The sequence below is a fragment of the Lithobates pipiens genome, unplaced genomic scaffold (genome assembly GCF_037356315.1).
Source record: "Lithobates pipiens isolate NorthernLeopardFrog02 unplaced genomic scaffold, aLitPip1_a1.2 Scaffold_35, whole genome shotgun sequence".
NCBI classification, from domain to species: Eukaryota; Metazoa; Chordata; class Amphibia; order Anura; family Ranidae; genus Lithobates; species Lithobates pipiens.
This window is the reverse complement of record NW_027507811.1, coordinates 6014503-6035996: the sequence shown is the minus strand read 5'-3', so window position 1 is coordinate 6035996 and position 21494 is coordinate 6014503. Positions and strand designations below refer to the sequence as shown.

At 48.0% G+C, this 21494-nt stretch overlaps 2 protein-coding genes across 2 annotated transcripts in view; both read right to left on the bottom strand.

Moving 5' to 3' along the window:
- The window catches only part of LOC143955528 (uncharacterized), a 240998-nt gene that overhangs the window by 77068 nt on the left and 142436 nt on the right, over positions 1 to 21494 (bottom strand). The window lies entirely within an intron of this gene.
- Positions 337 to 1295, bottom strand: LOC143956036 (gastrula zinc finger protein XlCGF66.1-like). Its single transcript, XM_077466167.1, has 3 exons — positions 1166 to 1295; positions 758 to 892; positions 337 to 669 (listed from the first exon to the last, which is right to left on the bottom strand). The coding sequence occupies exons 1-3, from the start codon at positions 1247 to 1249 to the stop codon at positions 478 to 480; spliced, it is 411 nt and encodes a 136-aa protein (XP_077322293.1). The 5' UTR covers positions 1250 to 1295; the 3' UTR covers positions 337 to 477.

Below are 21494 nucleotides of genomic sequence, written 5' to 3'. Positions count from 1 at the left end.
GTGTTCAATCACTTTATGTTCCCGACCCTCAACTCCACCTACCTGATGATGGTGGGGGATGGTGTGACCTTCCTGTGTGGAATCCCGGGAATACAGAGGATGGGGACATCTCTGTGGTGGGTTCCAGTTAATGGGTGATTCCACCATGATATCCTTGAGATCTTCAGAAAGCTCCTCCATCACACCGTACTCCTCATCCTCCTCTTTATAATCTTCTTTAATAACAATATTGTAATCTCCGAGGTTTCCACTCTGAATATATAATAAAACATTTATTGTAACAATCATGCTGTGTATAAATCAGAACTACCAGTGATTGTTCCTCACCTACCTGATGATGGTGGGGGATGGTGTGACCTTCCTGTGTGGAATCCCGGGAATACAGAGGACGGGGACATCTCTCTGGTGGGTTCCCATTACTGGATCCATCTGTAGGAAACACACACACTGACTGAATACATTGTTTCTATGTGTTTATCAGATGATGGGGGATCTAGGTGGAGCCTCCGTACTGCTCTCTCCTTTACAATAAAGTCTCCTCTTACCCGGTGATGTGAGGGGCGGCTGATTGGCCATCATGACGTCCTTGTAGAGATCCTTGTGTCCTTCTAAATACTCCCACTCCTCCATGGAGAAATAGACAGTGACATCCTGACACCTTATAGGAACCTGACACACACAATGATACAGTCACCATCCAGACACATCCCTTGTCTGTTACTGGATAATGTCCCAGAATTCCCAGAATCCTCCTCACCTCTCCTGTCAGCAGCTCCATCATCTTCTTGGTGACTTCTAGAATCTTCTCCATGTTGTGTCTCTCAGGTTTTAGGGAGTCACATGGAGGCACTGTGATGGTCATATGATCACCGGACTTCACCAGAGGAAATCTCTGTATTGGGGAACCAATAGGAACATCATGTTAGAATCCCAGAATCCTCCTCACCTCTCCGGTCAGGTCTGTGTTTTATTAATAGAGATAAGAGTGATGTCATGTGACCTCCTAGAATCCTCCTCACCTCTCCGGTCAGGTCTGTGTTTTATTAATAGAGATAAGAGTGATGTCATGTGACCTCCCAGAATCCTCCTCACCTCTCCGGTCAGGTCTGTGTTTTATTAATAGAGATAAGAGTGATGTCATGTGACCTCCCAGAATCCTCCTCACCTCTCCGGTCAGCAGGTAGATGATCTCCAGGGTGAGGTTTAGTATCCTCTCAGTCATGTGACTCCGGTCCTCCTCCATCCTCATTGGTCATGTGATCTATACAGATTTCCTGTAGACCAATAATTAATAACAGAGAATGATCTGGACTGTACTGGTTGTTCAATATTAGGATGGGGATGTATGGGGGGTAGTACAAAGGTTTCTATCATGTAAGATTGGTCCCCAGTGGGATTACACACAGAAGAACACTCAGTTTAGTGTTTGCTATGGTTTTGGGGTCCAACTTACTGAGCTGGAAAACAAAGATATAATTTAGCACTAAATATTAACTCAGAGGCCACACCCCTTAGACACCTCCATGAAGACTTAAAGACTAAATCCCAAATAGAAGTATTCTCTGTACAAAGGAAGATAAATTCTTATCTCTCCTTCTACCTCCACCAACACCTCTGATGCAGACATAATGACTTAAGAAACCAACTCTTCCCAGAGTGTCCATCTCCTGGATCATTATGGTGTTTTTCCTGCAGATTTTCATGTCACTACTGTGTCCCTGTACCATGATCTGTAGTGATGAGGAGATCAGCAGGAGGAATTACAGGGCTATGTGGGGGAATGAGGAGATCATCATTCTGTGGTCATGTTGGCTCCTGAAGAAGACTTCAGATGGATTTGAAACTCTGTTCAGAGTGGTAAGAATTTACCTTTACATGTCAAACTGAACCTTGGGGTAAACCAATAATAACACCGAACCTTGGGGTACACCAATAATAACACCGAACCTTGGGGTACACCAATAATAACACTGAACCTTGGAGCACACCACTAATAACACTGAACCTTGGAGCACACCACTAATAACACTGAAGCTTGGGGTCTACCACCAACACTAAATCTTGGGATCCACCACCAAAAACACTGAACCTTGGGGTCCACCACCAACACTGAACCTTGAGGTCCACCACCAACACTGAACCTTGAGGTCCACCACCAACACTGAACCTTGAGGTCCACCACCAACACTGAACCTTGAGGTCCACCACCAACACTGAACCTTGGGATCCACCACTAAAAACACTGAACCTTGGGGTCCACCACCAACACTGAACCTTGGAGTACACCACTAATAACACTGAAGCTTGGGGTACACCACCAACACTGAACTTTGGGGTACACTACTAATAACACTGAACCTTGGAGTACACCACTAATAACACTGAAGCTTGGGGTCTACCACCAACACTGAATCTTGGGATCCACCACCAAAAACACTGAACCTTGGGGTCCACCACTAACACTGAACCTTGAGGTCCACCACCAACACTGAACCTTGAGGTCCACCACCAACACTGAACCTTGAGGTCCACCACCAACACTGAACCTTGAGGTCCACCACCAACACTGAACCTTGAGGTCCACCACCAACACTGAACCTTGAGGTCCACCACCAACACTGAACCTTGAGGTCCACCACCAACACTGAACCTTGAGGTCCACCACCAACACTGAACCTTGAGGTCCACCACCAACACTGAACCTTGAGGTCCACCACCAACACTGAACCTTGAGGTCCACCACCAACACTGAATCTTGGGATCCACCACTAAAAACACTGAACCTTGGGGTCCACCACCAACACTGAACCTTGGAGTACACCACTAATAACACTGAAGCTTGGGGTACACCACCAACACTGAACTTTGGGGTACACCACTAATAACACTGAACCTTGGGGTACACCACTAATAACACTGAACCTTGGGGTACACCACTAATAATACTGAACAATGGGGTACACCACTAATAACAATGAACCTTGGGGTCCACCACCAACACTGAACCTTGGGGTACACCACTAATAACACTGAACCTTGGGGTACACCACTAATAACACTGAACTTTGGGGTCTACCACCAACACTGAATCTTGGGATCCACCACCAAAAACACTGAACCTTGGGGTCCAACACTGAACCTTGGAGTACACCACTAATAACACTGACGCTTGGGGTACACCACCAACACTAAACCTTGGAGTACATCATGAATAACACTGAAGCTTGGGGTCTACCACCAACACTGAATCTTGGGATCCACCACTAAAAAACACTGAACCTTGGGGTCCACCACCAACACTGAACTTTGGGGTACACCACTAATAACACTGAACCTTGGGGTACACCACTAATAACACTGACGCTTGGGGTACACCACTAATAACACTGACGCTTGGGGTACACCACTAATAACACTGAACCTTGGGGTACACCACTAATAACACTGAACCTTGGGGTACACCACCAACACTGAACCTTGGGGTACACCACCAACACTGAACCTTGGGGTACACCACCAACACTGAACCTTGGGGTACACCACCAACACTGAACCTTGGGGTACACCACCAACACTGAACCTTGGGGTACACCACCAACACTGAACCTTGGGGTACACCACCAACACTGAACCTTGGGGTACACCACCAACACTGAACCTTGGGGTACACCACCAACACTGAACCTTGGGGTACACCACCAACACTGAACCTTGGGGTTCACCACCAACACTGAACCTTGGGGTTCACCACCAACACTGAACCTTGGAGTACATCATGAATAACACTGAAGCTTGGGGTCTACCACCAACACTGAATCTTGGGATCCACCACCAAAAACACTGAACCTTGGGGTCCACCACCAACACTGAACCTTGGAGTACACCACTAATACCACTGAAGCTTGGGGTACACCACCAACACTGAACCTTGGGGTACACCACCAACACTGAACCTTGGGGTACACCACCAACACTGAACCTTGGGGTACACCACCAACACTGAACCTTGGGGTACACCACCAATAACACCGAAACTTGGGGTAAATCACTAATAACACTGATGCTTGGGGTACACCACTAACACTGAACCTTGGGGTACACCACTAATAACACTGAACCTTGGGGTACACCACTAATAACATTGAAGCTTGGGGTCTACCACCAATACTGAATCTTGGGATCCACCACCAAAAACACTGAACCTTGGAGTACACCACTAATAACACATAACCTTCAGGTACACCACCACCACTGAACCTTGGGGCACACCACTGAACCTTGGGGTACACCACTAATAACACTGAACCTTGGGGTACATCACTAATAACATTGAATCTTGGGATCCACCACTAAAAACACTGAACCTTGGGGTCCACCACCAACACTAAACTTTGGAGTACACCACTAATAACACTGAACCTTGGGGTACACCACTAATAACACTGAACCTTGGGGTACACCACTAATAACACTGAACCTTGGGGTATACCACTAATAACGTTAGTGCATTGGGAGTAACAATCACCAATCACTACTTTCAATATGGGGGTCATCAATACGTGAAATAATCTGAAGAATAAACAGAGCAATATAAACACTTTGGGACGTTAAATAATATATGTAATTGTCTGTGTGTACAACAGACTAGAAGGAGGGACATTTGAAGGTCAACGAGGGACAGCGCCATTTCGTTCACGATAAAGGACAGTGATCTACGATAAAATAAAATCTCATTACCTTTTCTGCTGCCAGGTCCAGCAATATCTATTCTTAGAATAATAGACCCTCCCACATGGAGCTTCTTGTCTGCAGCTGACATCACTTCCTGTCTTCCATAGAGACTTCCTGTCTGGGTAGAAGTGAGATCACCATCTTGTGGAGATCCGAAGAACTGCAGCCCCAGAAATGTCTTGTAGCGTGATCACGTACTGTATAGCCTTATAGTTATGGGTGATGTTCATTTTTTTCCTACTAACCTTACCTGAGCTTCCTTGCAGATCCTTCCCTTTTTGCAGCCAATGAGAATACCCAGCACCTCCAGGTATAGGAGGAATGTAATCAGCTCCTATATAACGCTTCACATCCCATGTCCTGTACAAAACCAACTATCTTAACAGAGTTAGGTGGCAGCCTGCGCACTGACCTCACAGCTCCTCCTCCCAATGTCCCGCCATCCAGAGTCAGAACATCCTATGACATCACACTGACCTCACAGCTCCTCCTCCCAATGTCCCGCCATCCAGAGTCAGAACATCCTATGACATCACACTGATCTCACAGCTCCTCCTCCCAATGTCCCGCCATCCAGAGTCAGAACATCCTATGACATCACACCGACCTCACAGCTCCTTCTCCCAATGTCCCGCCATCCAGAGTCAGAACATCCTATGACATCACACTGACCTCACAGCTCCTTCTCCCAATGTCCCGCCATCCAGAGTCAGAACATCATATGATATCACACTGACCTCACAGCTCCTCCTCCCAATGTCCCGCCATCCAGAGTCAGAACATCATATGATATCACACTGACCTCACAGCTCCTTCTCCCAATGTCCCTCCATCCAGAGTCAGAACATCATATGACGACATCACACTGACCTCACAGCTCCTCCTCCCAATGTCCCTCTATCCAGAGTCAGAACATCCTATGACATCACACTGACCTCACAGCTCCTCCTCCCAATGTCCCTCCATCCAGAGTCAGAACATCCTATGACCTCACAGCTCCTTCTCCCAATGTCCCGCCATCCAGAGTCAGAACATCCTATGACATCACACTGACCTCACAGCTCCTCCTCCCAATGTCCCTCCATCCGGAGTCAGAACATCATATGACATCACACTGACCTCACAGCTCCTCCTCCCAATGTCCCTCCATCCGGAGTCAGAACATCATATGACATCACACTGACCTCACAGCTCCTCCTCCCAATGTCCCTCCATCCGGAGTCAGAACATCATATGACATCACACTGACCTCACAGCTCCTCCTCCCAATGTCCCTCCATCCGGAGTCAGAACATCATATGACATCACACTGACCTCACAGCTCCTCCTCCCAATGTCCCTCCATCCGGAGTCAGAACATCATATGACATCACACTGACCTCACAGCTCCTCCTCCCAATGTCCCTCCATCCGGAGTCAGAACATCATATGACATCACACTGACCTCACAGCTCCTCCTCCCAATGTCCCTCCATCCAGAGTCAGAACATCATATGACGACATCACACTGACCTCACAGCTCCTCCTCCCAATGTCCCTCTATCCAGAGTCAGAACATCCTATGACATCACACTGACCTCACAGCTCCTCCTCCCAATGTCCCTCCATCCAGAGTCAGAACATCCTATGACCTCACAGCTCCTTCTCCCAATGTCCCGCCATCCAGAGTCAGAACATCCTATGACATCACACTGACCTCACAGCTCCTCCTCCCAATGTCCCTCCATCCGGAGTCAGAACATCATATGACATCACACTGACCTCACAGCTCCTCCTCCCAATGTCCCTCCATCCGGAGTCAGAACATCATATGACATCACACTGACCTCACAGCTCCTCCTCCCAATGTCCCTCCATCCGGAGTCAGAACATCATATGACATCACACTGACCTCACAGCTCCTCCTCCCAATGTCCCTCCATCCGGAGTCAGAACATCATATGACATCACACTGACCTCACAGCTCCTCCTCCCAATGTCCCTCCATCCGGAGTCAGAACATCATATGACATCACACTGACCTCACAGCTCCTCCTCCCAATGTCCCTCCATCCGGAGTCAGAACATCATATGACATCACACTGACCTCACAGCTCCTCCTCCCAATGTCCCTCCATCCGGAGTCAGAACATCCTATGACATCACACTGACCTCACAGCTGCTCCTCCCAATGTCCCGCCATCCAGAGTCAGAACATCATATGACATCACACTGACCTCACAGCTCCTCCTCCCATTGTCCCTCCATCCAGAGTCAGCACATCGTATGACATCACACTGACCGCCGCCATGAGGACTAATCCCCTTGTGTTCAGTGGAGAGGGGAGGACCCTCCCCTCTCCACTGAACACACGGAGAAACCTGGGAACGTACTAGCTTCCGCTGAAGGGGACACGGCAGATGCGGCATGAAGGAGGGCTCTGCAGCCAGGGACACGCAGGGGGACTCTGCTGATGGGGACATTGATGTGAGGCCGGCTCCGTTGCTGGGGACGGACGCTGATCTGAGGAGGACTCCACTGATGGGGACACCACGGGCATGTAAGGAGGACTGATGGGGACACCAGATGTAAGGAGGACTGATGGGGACACCAGATGTAAGGATTGATGAGGACACCAGATGTAAGGAAGACTGATGGGGACACCAGATCTAAGGAGGACTGATGGGGACACCAGATGTAAGGACTGATGGAGACACAAGATGTAAGGACTGATGGGGACATCAGATGTAAGGAAGACTGATGGGGACATCAGATGTAAGGAGGACTGATGGGGACACCAGATGTAAGGAGGACTGATGGGGACACCAGATGTAAGGAGGACTGATGGGGGTACCAGATGTAAGGAGGACTGATGGGGACACCAGATGTAAGGAGGACCGATGGGGGTACCAGATGTAAGGAGGACTAACGCGCTTCATCCAGACACCATAACAACCATGGTGCTGGGATGATTGAAGCGCTAACACCAGGTGTTTGGAGTATCTTTATCTGCTGATTGTTGAACTCTGGAATACACATATTTCTATTGTGTTGAATACCCAGCGGGGGTCGTCATTAGAATGTCTTTGGTATCTGACAAATGTAAGGATTTTGGCTTTTTCGAGAAGTGACCAGGTTTTGTTGGTGTAGTTTTTCCCACCAATATAGATGATATAGTTGTATCAATCTATAGTATTTAGTAGAGGAACGATTGAATTTACATTGGAAAGCGGGAAATGGTTGGAAGGAGTTACTCTCCAATAGCTTTTTTACATGGTATATGCTTTTTTCCAGGTTGATCATTTGTATATATGGAATGTGGGCTTTCAGGCTTTGTATTGGTAGAGGGATAGTGGAGGTTGTGTTTACCAAGCAAAGGTATTTGGTGTGGGCCCGAAGTGCCTGGATCGTGGCTCAAATAGCTGGGAAAGAAGATTCTGGAGTTTTATACCCAGCTAGGGTGGTCATTAGAATGTCTTTGGTATCTGACAAATGTAGGGATTTTGGCTTTTCGAGACGTGACCAAGTTTTGTTGGTGACGTTTTTTTCCCACCAATATTTAGACCAATATTAGTCCAATAATGAGGCTATATAGTATTGGTAAAGATTGCAGACAGACAGACCATCTACCTAGTGGCAGAAGGCGGCTCTTGGTTTAGTGCCTTTTCCATAATAATTTTCTAAAGTCCCGCATGTAGTTTGGTGAAATATATATATGAGGGATGGGAATAGGGATGGTTTCGGAAGAGATAAAGTCGTTTAGGTAAGGTAATCATTTTGAAGGCCGCTATTTCTGATAGGTCTGTGGTTATCAGTTTAGAAAGTTCTTTGGGTCGATTGTCCAGAAAAGGTTGATAATAATTTGGTGGAGGTCAAGGGAGTGAGAATCCCTAGATATTTGATGTGAGTAGCGGCCCAGTCGTAAGGCATGTGTTCTTGTATAAGCTGTTGGAGGCATGGTGGTATATTAACCACTTGTCTACCGGGCACTTAAACCCTCCTCCTGCCCAGGTCAATGAGGTGGCACTGATAAGCACTGATAGGCTGCACTGATAAGGTGGCACTGATGGCCACTGATAATACGGCACTGATGAGGTGGCACTGATGGGCCCTGATGAGGTGGCCCTGATAGGTGGCACTGATAGGTGTCACTGGTAGGTACCACTGATAGATGGCACTGATGGGCACTAGTAGGTGGCACTGATGGGCACTGGTAGGTGACATTGATGGGCTCTGGTAGGTGGCACTGATGGGCAGCACTGTTGATTAGGCACTGATTGGTGACATTGATAGGTCACACTGTGGACACCGATAGGTGGCACTGTGGGCACTGATTGATGGCACTGATGGATGGCGCTGGTGGGCACTGGTAGTCAGCACTGTTGTGCACTGGCAGGTGGCACAGGGGGGCACAGATAAGGCGGAGGCTGCTCTCCTTGATCGGGACTGATGTCCTTCTGACAGCCACCGGTGATTGGCTTTTTTTTTCCTTTTTTCTGGTTACATCACATGATCAGCTGTCATTGGCTTATGGCTGATCACATGGTAAGGGGTTGGGATCGACCTCTTACTCCAATCTGTGATCAGCTGAGTCTCATAGGCTCGCTGACCACAGAGCGTGCCACGCACATCCTGCAGGGGGGGCGCGCAGGCCACTCGAGCACGGGAGGACCTCTATTGATGCCCTTCGAGCAAAGTAGGTCTGCGCTGTAGCCGTCATTCGGCTATAGCGCGGATCTGAAGGGGTTAAGGCCTTGAGTTTGTGATTTGGGGTCATTCATTTTGTAGTATGATATTGCTCCAAATTGTGCCAAGAGATGTTTGACTTACTGGTAATGATTTAAGTGGGTCTGATAGGAATCGAATCACATCATCCACAAATAATCCTATTCGATTATCAATATGGCCTATTTGGACTCCTGTGATATTTGGGGAAGATCTAACCGAGTGCGCTTGACCATGCCATGGTCATGGTCATGGTCTGCCATGATCAGAGCAAATATAAGTGGCTACAGCGGGCAACCTTGTCTAGCATTCGCCTGGTAGCGTCAGATGCCTGAGTAGGACCATAACTTGAACTTCCAAATAGGTACAAAATAAATGAAAAAAAACAACTCGGAGCATAAACCGAGCTCCATGGGCAATAAGTGATTCTTATTGCCTAATGGGGGCATAATCAGAGAGGTAACAAAAAGTAACCTATAAGTGTTCACCGTATGAAGCAACATAGATCACCAGTGAGGCAGATCCAGACCTAGGGCCCTCCATTTTAGAGAGTAAGGAGATCAGAACGAGGAGAGGATACCGCCTTGATTAGGACCATTCCATGGGGATTTTAACAGGTGGAGGTTTGCCGGGAAGTGGGGTATCCGTAGGGATAATGTTCCACTCTTTCAGGAGCTGAGTTCCTTTATCGAGCGAATGTACTGCATGTTTCTTTCCTTGGTGTTGTACAGGACGCCGTGGCTGGGTCCTGGAAGGACACTATATTTCCCCTCTGTTTGGGTTGTGGTCTGTTTAAGGGAATAAAATTGATTAACCCACCTGTTAGAGGAAGTGTCTTTAAAAAACAAGACAGGAAGTGGTAGATGAGTGTGGAGGAGTGGAGAAGACACGGTGGATGGTGGATGGTGTTTATTTTGGACTGCAGCAACTAAAGTGGACAGCAGTGTCCTGTTTGGAAGGCTCCTGGCAGGGGAAGCTACCTGCCATCAAGATCAAGCTCTGTTTTGATAAAGACAGCTATTCTGGACTTTGCAAGTCGGTGAGACTACAAACCCTTTTTCCTTTTGTTTTTGGCTGCTGTAAAGCTATTTAAGTTAATAAACCCTTTGTTGTATGAAAAGCCTGTGTCCTGCGATCTACCTGGTCCCCCGAACATTACAAGTGGTGGAGAATGCGGGCAGGACAAAGTAACAGGCGTTTTTTTTGCTATTTTTTTTTTTTGCATTGGGTTTAAACTGACGTTTAAAGGGACAGTACAGTGAATTTATGTCCTGGGTTAAAGCTGCACAACTGTTGAAAGCTGAAACAATGGAGGAGCTAATTAAACAGCTGTCCTTGGCTAATATGCAAGCGCAGACTCGCCATGAGGAAGCTAATCAGCGCTTAGCAGCCCAGCAAGCGACCCTACAAGAGGTTATGCAGGCTCAGATGGCTGTCTTAAAAGAAGCAATGCAACAGCTTTCTCAGAGCCATGAACAAGTGGCTGTTGCCCCTGGCAACCAGGTGACCATAAGGGCAAGCCATTTTTTGCAGAAACTGTCCCTGAGTGATGACGTAGAGGCGTTTCTGGCTACATTTGAGAGGACAGCAGAGAGAGAAGGGTGGCCCCAGGGCCAGTGGGCTGGCTTAATTGCTGCTTTCCTCACCGGAGATTCTCAAAAAGCCTATTTCGACCTACCACCAGAAGACGCTAAAGATTATCAAAAATTAAAGGCGGAAATACTGGCTCGGTTGGGGGTGACTACGGCTGTCCGGGCCCAACGAGTGCACCAATGGAAGTATCGTCCAGATCGGGCACCGCGGTCTCAAATGCATGACCTGGTGCAACTAGTAAAAAAATGGCTGCAGCCCGAAGTGTTGTCTGGTCCCCAAATTGTGGAGCGGGTCGTACTGGACCGATACTTAAGGTCACTGCCAGACGACCTTCAACGGTGGGTCAGCCATGGAGACCCCAAAACGGTGAACCTCCTTGTCGAGATGGTGGAATGATATACAGTGGTGGAGGATCTGCTTGGCCCTACCAAGCGTCAAGGGCCCAGTCTGCCACGGCCTTTCCGACCAACTGCCACCCTTCGAAAGGATGTCCCCAGGAGCCCTGGAACCAACACCCCGGAAGGCCAAGAGTCACACCCGTTACCCCCTCAGCGACCTGTTCCTGTTCAGAGAGGAGGGGAGGTACAATGTTGGCGATGTCATGCCTGGGGCCATACCCGGGCCCACTGCCCATTGCAGGAAGAGCCCATGGAATGCGGGGTTCTTCGAAGGGGGTCGTTTTATGCCCATGAAGCCTGTACAACACATCTTGACCTTGGAGAGGGGAAGTTTGAGTGTGAAGTCCAAGTGAACCACCACCCTGCACAGGCTTTGCTGGACTCTGGAAGCATGGTAACCCTGGTTCACCCTAGAGTAATTGGGAAGATCGGTCCGGTAAGCAAAATTGTGCGGGTTGTGTGCATTCATGGGGACACTAGAGAGTACCCTCTCATCTCGGTGTCCATCTCCACAGCATGTGGCACTGGTACTCAAGAGGTGGGGGTGGTAAAGAACTTGGTACATGACGTTATCATAGGACGTGACTGTCCGTTATTTGCTAAACTTTGGAGACAAGGAGAACTATCTGAAAGGTCCAGAGACTGGGAAGAAACTAGTCCCTCTGTTCCTGTTGTTGAGGGTAATAACCCTGAGATGCCACATGTTCGTAATATGGACCCAGTTGATAAAAACGCCAAGACTTTGGTTAATAATGATGAAAATAGTGCTGATACTGTTAAGGATGTCAATATGTGGGGTTCTCAGACCTACCTGAACACTGAGGGGGGGGGAACCTTCCCGCTTCAGGTAATGCTGGGGCAAGAGGATGAGGAAATGGCCTCTACCCCTGACTTGCCAGATTTGGGTGTTCCCCAGGGGGCATTTGGTACTGCCCAGATGCAGGACCCCACTTTGGCCAGGGCACGGGAACAGGTTGTAGTAATAAATGGGGAGCCCCAAGAGCCAGGTGCTAATGAGCGGTGGCCACATTTTTCAATATGTAATGAATTGCTTTATCGGGTTACTAAAGTGAGAGAAAATGTGGTAGAACAATTATTGGTACCCCAACAGTATAGAGGCAAGGTCCTGGACCTGGCCCATGATGATGTTTTAGGGGGACACCTGGGAGTTGAAAAGACGGAGGCACGGATCGCCGACCGGTTTTACTGGCCAGGCTTGAAAGCAGAGGTAAGGAGATACTGTACCTCTTGTCCCACCTGTCAGTTGACCGCTCCGGCGACCCATTTCCGGAGCCCGTTGGTCCCTCTGCCCATAATTGAGGTCCTATTCGAGAGGATAGCCATGGATATAGTGGGTCCCTTGGTAAAGTCGGCTCGAGGTCATTCTTACATACTGGTGATCCTCGATTATGCCACTCGATATCCTGAGGCGCTACCCTTGCGGAATACCTCATCTAAGGCTATTGCACGGGAGTTATTCCAGTTGTTTACACGAACAGGTTTTTCCAAGGAAATTCTCACAGACCAGGGCACCCCGTTTATGTCGAAGGTTATGGCTGATGTATGCAAACTGTTCCGGATTAAACAGCTGCGCACATCGGTCTACCATCCCCAAACAGATGGATTGGTAGAACGTTTTAATAAGACCCTTAAGTCTATGCTCAAGAGAGTGGTACAAAGGGATGGGAAAGACTGGGACTGCCTGTTACCAGCTCTCCTGTTTGCTATCCGAGAAGTGCCCCAGGCCTCCACTGGGTTTTCGCCCTTTGAATTGGTATATGGGCGGAGACCTCGTGGATTACTGGACTTTGTTAAAGAAGAATGGGAAAGTGAATCAATTCAGCATAAAAGTGTTCTTGAATATGTCTCTCAAATGCAGGAGAGGATCCGAACTGTGATGCCGCTAGTTAAGGAACATTTACAAAAAGCCCAGGAGGCTCAACGACGGGTCTATAATAGGGCAGCCAAAATTAGGAACTTCCAAGTGGGGGATCGAGTAGCAGTGTTGATTCCCACTGTGGAAAGTAAATTCTTGGCCAGATGGCAAGGCCCTTTCGAGGTTGTAGAAAAAGTGGGAGAGGTAAATTATAGAGTCCACCAGCCAGGCAAGAGGAAACCCTTCCAGATATATCATGTAAACTTGTTAAAGCCCTGGACTAGTACAAAACTTGAGCCTCGGGTTGGGGTGGAGAGTGTCCAAGTAGCAAATACCCTGTCTAAAACCCAAAGTCAGCAGGCAAAGGAGTTCTTGCAGAGAAATAAAGAAAAATTTTCAGACTTGCCAGGGCTCACTAGTGTCATAGAGCATGATATTGTCACAGAACCAGGAGTCAAAGTTTTTGTCCGGCCCTACCGCATCCCAGAGGCTCAAAGGAAGGCCGTTTCAGAGGAAGTAAAAAAGATGTTAGACCTAGGGATTATTGAGGAATCACAGAGTGAGTGGTCAAGCCCGATTGTGTTGGTACCGAAGCCCAACGGGACTCTGCGATTCTGCAATGATTTCCGGAAACTTAATGAAGTTTCCCGGTTTGATGGCTACCCCATGCCCCGGGTAGATGAGCTTATTGAGAGACTAGGTCCAGCCAGGTATATCACTACGTTAGACCTTACCAAGGGATATTGGCAAATACCGTTGACTAAGGCTGCTAGAGAGAAAACTGCTTTTTCTACCCCAGAAGGGAGTTTTCAGTACAAAAGGATGCCTTTTGGATTGCAAACTGCTCCAGCCACGTTCCAGAGAGCAATGGATAGGATTTTACGACCTCACCGGAAGTATGCCTCAGTATACTTGGACGATATAGTCATTTTTAGCAAAGACTGGGAATCACATTTGCCCAAAGTGCAGGCAGTGCTGGACTCTCTTTGGAAGGAGGGGTTTACAATAAACCCTGAAAAATGTGCTTTGGGAATGGAGGAGGTGAAATACCTGGGTTATATCGTGGGTAGAGGGGTAGTGAAACCGCAGGTCAACAAGATAGAGGCTATACAGAATTGGCCCCGCCCCCTCACAAAAAAGCAGGTACGTGCATTCCTGGGCATGGTGGGATACTACAGGAGGTTTGTACCCAACTTTGCCACGTTGGTGGCTCCGTTGACCGATTTGACTAAGGGTCGGAAATCGGTCATGGTGGAGTGGAATGCAGACGCTGAGAAGGCTTTTTTGGAGCTCAAGTCGGCGCTGTGCCAACACCCTGTCCTGGTAGCACCTAATTTTTCAAAAGAGTTTGTTGTCCAGACTGATGCTTCCGATGTAGGATTGGGAGCGGTGTTGTCACAGGTTATTCATGGCGAGGAACACCCGATAGTCTTCCTCAGCAGGAAGTTAACACCAGCGGAGAAAAACTATGCCATAATTGAACGAGAGTGTCTGGCCATTAAGTGGGCTCTGGAATCCCTCAGATATTACCTTTTGGGGAGGAAGTTTAGGTTGATTTCTGACCATGCCCCTTTAACATGGCTGAGACAGGGAAAAGGGACTAATGCCAGGGTTACCCGGTGGTTCCTGGCACTCCAGGAATTTAAATTTGTAGTGGAGCATAGGCCCGGGAGACTGCATCAAAATGCAGATGCCCTCTCCCGAGTCCATTTTCTGAGCTCCACTGTTGCCTCCACCTCCTTGGCGTTGGGGCACAGGGGGGGGGATATGTACAGGATGCCGTGGCTGGGTCCTGGAAGGACGCTATATTTCCCCTGTTTGGGTTGTGGTCTGTTTAAGGGAATAAAATTGATTAACCCACCTGTTAAGGAAGTGTCTTTAAAAAACAAGACAGGAAGTGGTAGATGAGTGGGGAGGAGTGGAGAAGACATGGTGGATGGTGTTTATTTTGGACTGCAGCAACTAAAGTGGACAGCAGTGTCCTGTTTGGAAGGCTCCTGGCAGGGGAAGCTACCTGCCATCAAGATCAAGCTCTGTTTTGATAAAGACAGCTATTCTGGACTTTGCAAGTCGGTGAGACTACAAACCCTTTTTCCTTTTGTTTTTGGCTGCTGTAAAGCTATTTAAGTTAATAAACCCTTTGTTGTATGAAAAGCCTGTGTCCTGTGATCTACCTGGTCCCCCGAACATTACAGTGTGTAATGATCAGTTTAGTAGGCCATCCTCATTGGAAAGGGATCTTTTGGTTGTGTAGGGCTTTGGTTAAGATGAGAAAATGACGCCTGTTGTTAAGTGTGGCAGCCGAGAGGTCAGCATACAGAGCTACCCCATTGAATTTTTTTGATAGTGCCGGTTTGGTGTGAGCAGCTGCCATGTCTTAATCCTTGGTGGTACAAAAATGAATACGAGCCATCCCCCAGAATGGTGTCAGGGAGGTGTGAGGGTTTAGAGATTCTGTCAGCCCTATCTATGAGGATATCCATATCTGATGCCGATGGTAGCAGTTCAGATAGCAGTTGGTAAAGGAAGTCATGCAGTAATCGTTGTGTAATAATTTCGGATATGCCACGAAATTTGATGTTATTGCGACATGAGCGGTCTTCGAGATCCGCTAATTTGGCCGACGTTCTTTTGATTTCTTCCTCATGGTCATTATATGCGTCAATGACAAAGTTATGGGCATGGCAGATATCCCCTATTTTGTCTTCAGCCTGGGACATCCTAAGGGAAAGGTATTGTACTGCAGAAGCTGTCATATCAATGTGCAGAGATTCCTTGAGAGACAGGAGCAAGGCACAAAGCAAGGCCCATAAAGACATGGATGAGCGAGTTTGGGGTGGAGGAACTTGTCTGGGCTGCACAGAGTCCCGATCTCAACCCGATAGAACACCTTTGAGATGAATTAGAGTGGAGACTGCGAGCCAGGCCTTCTCAGGCGGTACTCCCTACATGCCCTGTGATCCCTGTGCCTCAGTGCTGAAAGCTGTACTTAGTTCCCAGTAACTACCTGCTTGGGTGAGTTTGAAAACTGCAAACTGGGAAATTGTCTGCACCACAACCTATCTCCACCTTCAGGAGCTCTAGAGAAGACCAGGCAGTTCCTTATACTCTGTGCCTTGGCCCTTCCAAGGGCCCACACCTGTACATGTGGGCAGGCTGGGTTCTCTCCAGATAGTACCGATAGGTATCATTCCTGTCTTAGACTCCTTGTGGACCTCATCTGTACCTGCATTTCCCAGGACCCCTGTGCACCTGTGTTCCTCATAAATATTGTTACCCCTGTGTTCCTGTAGGCTCAGCATCCCACTGCTACTAAGATACTCCTGTCTCCCTGTTAGTCCAGCACCCCAGGGCAGTAAGTATTAGTATTCCATGTCTTGCCTGTCCGTAAGACCAGCACCCAAGTGCTGCACTATACTCCTGCCATTCCTGTGAATTCTGTATTCCGTACTTTCCAAGATCCTCATCCCTGTGCTTGCCTGTACCAGGTGAGCTGTAACCTGCACACGTCTGCTCTCCGAGCACACCGCCGCCCGGCATACAGGATGCCCGGAGGGTCCACCACTCTGACCATAAGCGACAATTCCCCATTCCTGACAGGTTCAAAGGTCAGGAAATGCATTATGTGTTATAAATTGCTATGGCTAGAATTTAACCTATTTGTTTTCCATCTTCTCAAACTGTAAACAGCCAGAGTTTGGGATGACCTCATGGCTGAGTCAAACCTGAAGCCTATCCCGAAAGCCGAGTAGAAAAATCCTATAATATCCCCCTTGATCCGTGACTGCTGCCCCTCTCTGCCAATCCCTTCACTGGCTTCCCCTACTCCACCGTGTAAAATTCAAAATGTTAACCATAACATACAAGGCCATCCACTACATCGCCCCCATCTACATCACCAACCTCATCGGCAGATATCGCCCAAATCGTCCCCTATGCTCCTCCCAGGACCTCCTTCTTTCTAGATCCATTGTTACCTCCTCTCATGCTCGCCTTCAAGACTACTCCAGAGCCTCTCCCATCCTCTGGAACTCCCTGCCCCAGTCTGTCCGATAAGCCCCTACCCTGTCCACCTTTAGGAGATCCCTGAAAACTCATTTATTCAGGGAAGTCTATCCCACACCCACCTAACAACTGTCCCCGAGCCACCTCCATCAAATCATTCCCTGCATCTATTACCTTTTGTACCACCACCCCATCCCTTTAGAATGTAAGCTCTACGAGCCGGGCTCTCCTGTACCTTTTGTATTGTACTGTAATTGTGTTGTCCCTCGCTATACATTGTGAAGCGCTGTTTAATCTGTTGGCGCTATATAAATCGTGTATAATAATAATCCCCCTTGGTGGGAGTGGAGATGACCCCATCTACAGTGGTGTGAAAAAGTGTTTGCCCCCTCCCTCATTTCCTGTTCCTTTGCATGTTTGTCACACTTAAGTGTTTCGGAACATCAAACCAATTTAAACAATAGTCAAGGACAACACAAGTAAACACAAAATGCAATTTGTAAATGAAGGTGTTTATTATTAAAGGTGAAAAAAAATCCAAACCATCATGGCCCTGTGTGAAAAAGTGATTGCCCCCTAAACCTAATAACTGGTTGGGCCACCCTTAGCAGCAACAACTGCAACCAAGCGTTTGCGATAACGTGCAATGAGGCTTTTACAGCGTCCTGGAGGAATTTTGGCCCACTCATCTTTGCAGAATTGTCCTAATTCAGTTACATTAGAGGGTTTTCGAGCATGAACGGGCTTTTTAAGGTCATACCACAACATCTCAATAGGATTCAGGTCAGGACTTTGGCTAGGCCACTCCAAAGTCTTCATTTTGTTTTTCTTCAGCCATTCGGTGGTGGACTTGCTGGTGTGTTTAGGATCATTGTCCTGCTGCAGAACCCAAGTTGGTTTCAGCTTGAGTACACGAACAGATGGTCGGACATTCTCCTTCAGGATCTCTTGGTAGACAGCAGAATTCATAGTTCCTTTTATCACGGCAAGTCTTCCAGGTCCTGAAGCAGCAAAACAGCCCCAGACCATCACACTACCACCACCATATTTTACTGTTGGTATAATGTTCTTTTTATGAAATGCAGTGTTCCTTCTACGCCAGATATACTTGGACACACACCTTCCAAAGAGTTCCACTTTTGTCTCATCGGTCCACAGAATGTTGTCCCAAAAGTCTTGGGGATCATCAAGATGTGTTGTGGAGAAATTGAGACGAGCTTTGATGTTCTTTTTGCTCAGCAGTGGTTTTCTCCTTGGAACTCTGCCATGCAGGCCATTTTTGCCCAGTCTTTTCCTGATGGTGGAGGCATGAACGCTGACCTTAACTGAGGCAAGTGAGGCCTGCAGTTCCTTGGACGTTGTTGTGGGGTCTTTTGTGACCTCTTGGATGAGTCGTCGCTGTGCTCTTGGGGTAATTTTGGGCAGCCGGCCACTCCTGGGAAGGTTCACCACTGTTCCATGTCTTCGCCATTTGTGGATAATGGCTCTCACTGTGGTTCGCTGGATTCCCAAAGCTTTGGAAATGGCTTTATAACCCTTTCCAGACTGATAGATCTCAATTACTTTCTTTCTCAATTGTTCCTGAATTTCTTTGGGTCTCAGCATGATGTGTAGCTTTTAAGGATCTTCTGGTGGACCTTACTGTGTCAAGCAGCTCCTATTTAAGTGATGCCTTGATTGTGAACAGGTGTGGCAATAATCAGGCCTGGGTGTGGCTAGAGAAATTGAACTCAGGTGTGGACAACCACAGTTATAGTATGTTTTAACAAGGGGGGCAATCACTTTTTCACACAGGGCCATGATGGTTTGGATTTTTTTTCACCTTTAATAATAAACACCTTCATTTACAAATTGCATTTTGTGTTTACTTGTGTTGTCCTTGACTATTGTTTAAATTGGTTTGATGTTCCGAAACACTTAAGTGTGACAAACATGCAAAGGAACAGGAAATGAGGAAGGGGGCAAACACTTTTTCACACCACTGTATAAGGATATACAGTACATACACACACACAGCACAAGGCCGTGGTCACACTACGAGATGTTTCTCGGGGGCTGCAGTTCCTCTGATCTCCACAAGGTGGGGATCTCACTTCTCCCCAGACAGGAAGTGATGTCAGGTCCAGACAGGAAGTGATGTCGAGTATAAACAGGAAGTGATGTCGGGTATAAACAGGAAGTTCCGGGTGAGAGGTAAGTTGGGGAGGAAGTAGAGAGGAGACGTCGCTGGAAGTGGCAGTAGAAGAGGTAATAAGATCTTATTTTGTAATTTCTTCCATTACGATCCCTTACTGGGAACCAAATCGCTCTGTCCTCCCCGAATGTCCCTCATAAAGCTGTTTCTGGGTATTTGGCCCTCTTCAGCGCAGTGTATGGAAACCATGGCTTCTATGGAGTAGGGCATGCGACCAATTTATACGATATAATCGTACAGCTTAGAACGAATTACTCTATAATATTCGGCTATATTTGCACTATACACCAATGATTCTGAATGTGCAAGAAGGGTGAAAAGCAATAACTTGTATGGCTCCGCCCACTGTCCTGAAATTGTGGCGAATCTGCAGCAGATTCGCCGCAATATCACTTTTATCGGATGGCGGGAGAGGGCCCCTCCCGCTTCACTCCGATGCCCTCTGCCGCTTACCGGAGCCTCCAGCACCGGCAGCGCAGAGGCGATCGCGTCTGCCCCCATCTGTGGTATGGAGCTGAGTGAGGGCAAGATGGCCCCCCACCCGTCTCCATACCATTGCAGGGCGGGAGCCACGTCAAAACTTCACTTCCGCCCGTAGCTTTTAAAGACTATTTTTTTATTTTTTTATGCACTTTAGTGTAAATATGAGATGTGAGGTCTATTTGACCCCCCCCAAATCTCATATTTAAGAGGTCCTGTCATGCTTTTTTTCTATTACAAGGGATGTTTACATGACACCATTTTTTTTTTTTTTTGCAAAAATAAAAAGGTAAAATAAATAAGATTTTTTTTTTTATTTTTTTTAAAAAGACAAAAAAAAAAAGGTTTTCTTAGTTTAGTAATTTTAAGGGGGTTGAGCACCGAATAGGTTTTTAGGTGCCGAAACCGATACCGAAAATTAAAAATACACTAGGCCGAAAACCGATACCGAAACAGCACCGATACTGAAAATTACTGTTTTTAAAAAATATTTTCATACAGCAGATGGTCAGAGACTGCGGGCATGGTACAGGAGATGGTCAGAGACTGCGGGCATGGTACAGGAGATGGTCAGAGACTGCGGGCATGGTACAGGAGATGGTCAGAGACTGCGGGCATGGCACAGGAGATGGTCAGAGACTGCGGGCATGGCACAGGAGATGGTCAGAGACTGCGGGCATGGCACAGGAGATGGTCAGAGACTGCGGGCATGGCACAGGAGATGGTCAGAGACTGCGGGCATGGTACAGGAGATGGTCAGAGACTGCGGGCACAGTACAGGAGATGGTCAGAGACTGCGGGCATGGTACAGGAGATGGTCAGAGACTGCGGGCATGGTGCAGGAGATGGTCAGAGACTGCGGGCATGGCACAGGAGATGGTCAGAGACTGCGGGCATGGCACAGGAGATGGTCAGAGACTGCGGGCATGGCACAGGAGATGGCCAGAGACTGCGGGCATGGCACAGGAGTTGGTCAGAGACTGCGGGCATGGCACAGGAGATGGTCAGAGACTGCGGGCATGGCACAGGAGATGGTCAGAGACTGCGGGCATGGCACAGGAGATGGTCAGAGACTGCGGGCATGGCACAGGAGATGGTCAGAGACTGCGGGCATGGCACAGGAGATGGTCAGAGACTGCGGGCATGGCACAGGAGATGGTCAGAGACTGCGGGCATGGCACAGGAGATGGTCAGAGACTGCGGCATGGCACAGGAGATGGTCAGAGACTGCGGGCATGGTACAGGAGATGGTCAGAGACTGCGGGCATGGTACAGGAGATGGTCAGAGACTGCGGGCACGGTACAGGAGGTGGTCAGAGACTGCGGACATGGTACAGGAGATCAAAGCAGCTTTACCAGTTCCCCTCAGATGCAGCCTGCCTGATAAAAATACATGCACAGTGTTTTCCATGTATTTCAATGGCTTTAGTTCACACCATGCAGTCAGTTTCCGGTGCGGAAACTGACTGCATGGTGTGAACTAGAGCCATTGGAATATATGGAAAACACTGTG

Coding starts and splice junctions, on each gene's coding strand:
- LOC143956036 (XM_077466167.1), bottom strand. CDS start 1,249: ATGAGGATGGAGGAGGACCGGAGTCACATGACTGAGAGGATACTAAAC. Junction 893..1,165: donor TCTACCTGCTGACCGGAGAG/GTGAGGAGGATT, acceptor TCCCCAATACAG/AGATTTCCTCTGGTGAAGTC. Junction 670..757: donor TGGAGCTGCTGACAGGAGAG/GTGAGGAGGATT, acceptor TGTGTGTGTCAG/GTTCCTATAAGGTGTCAGGA.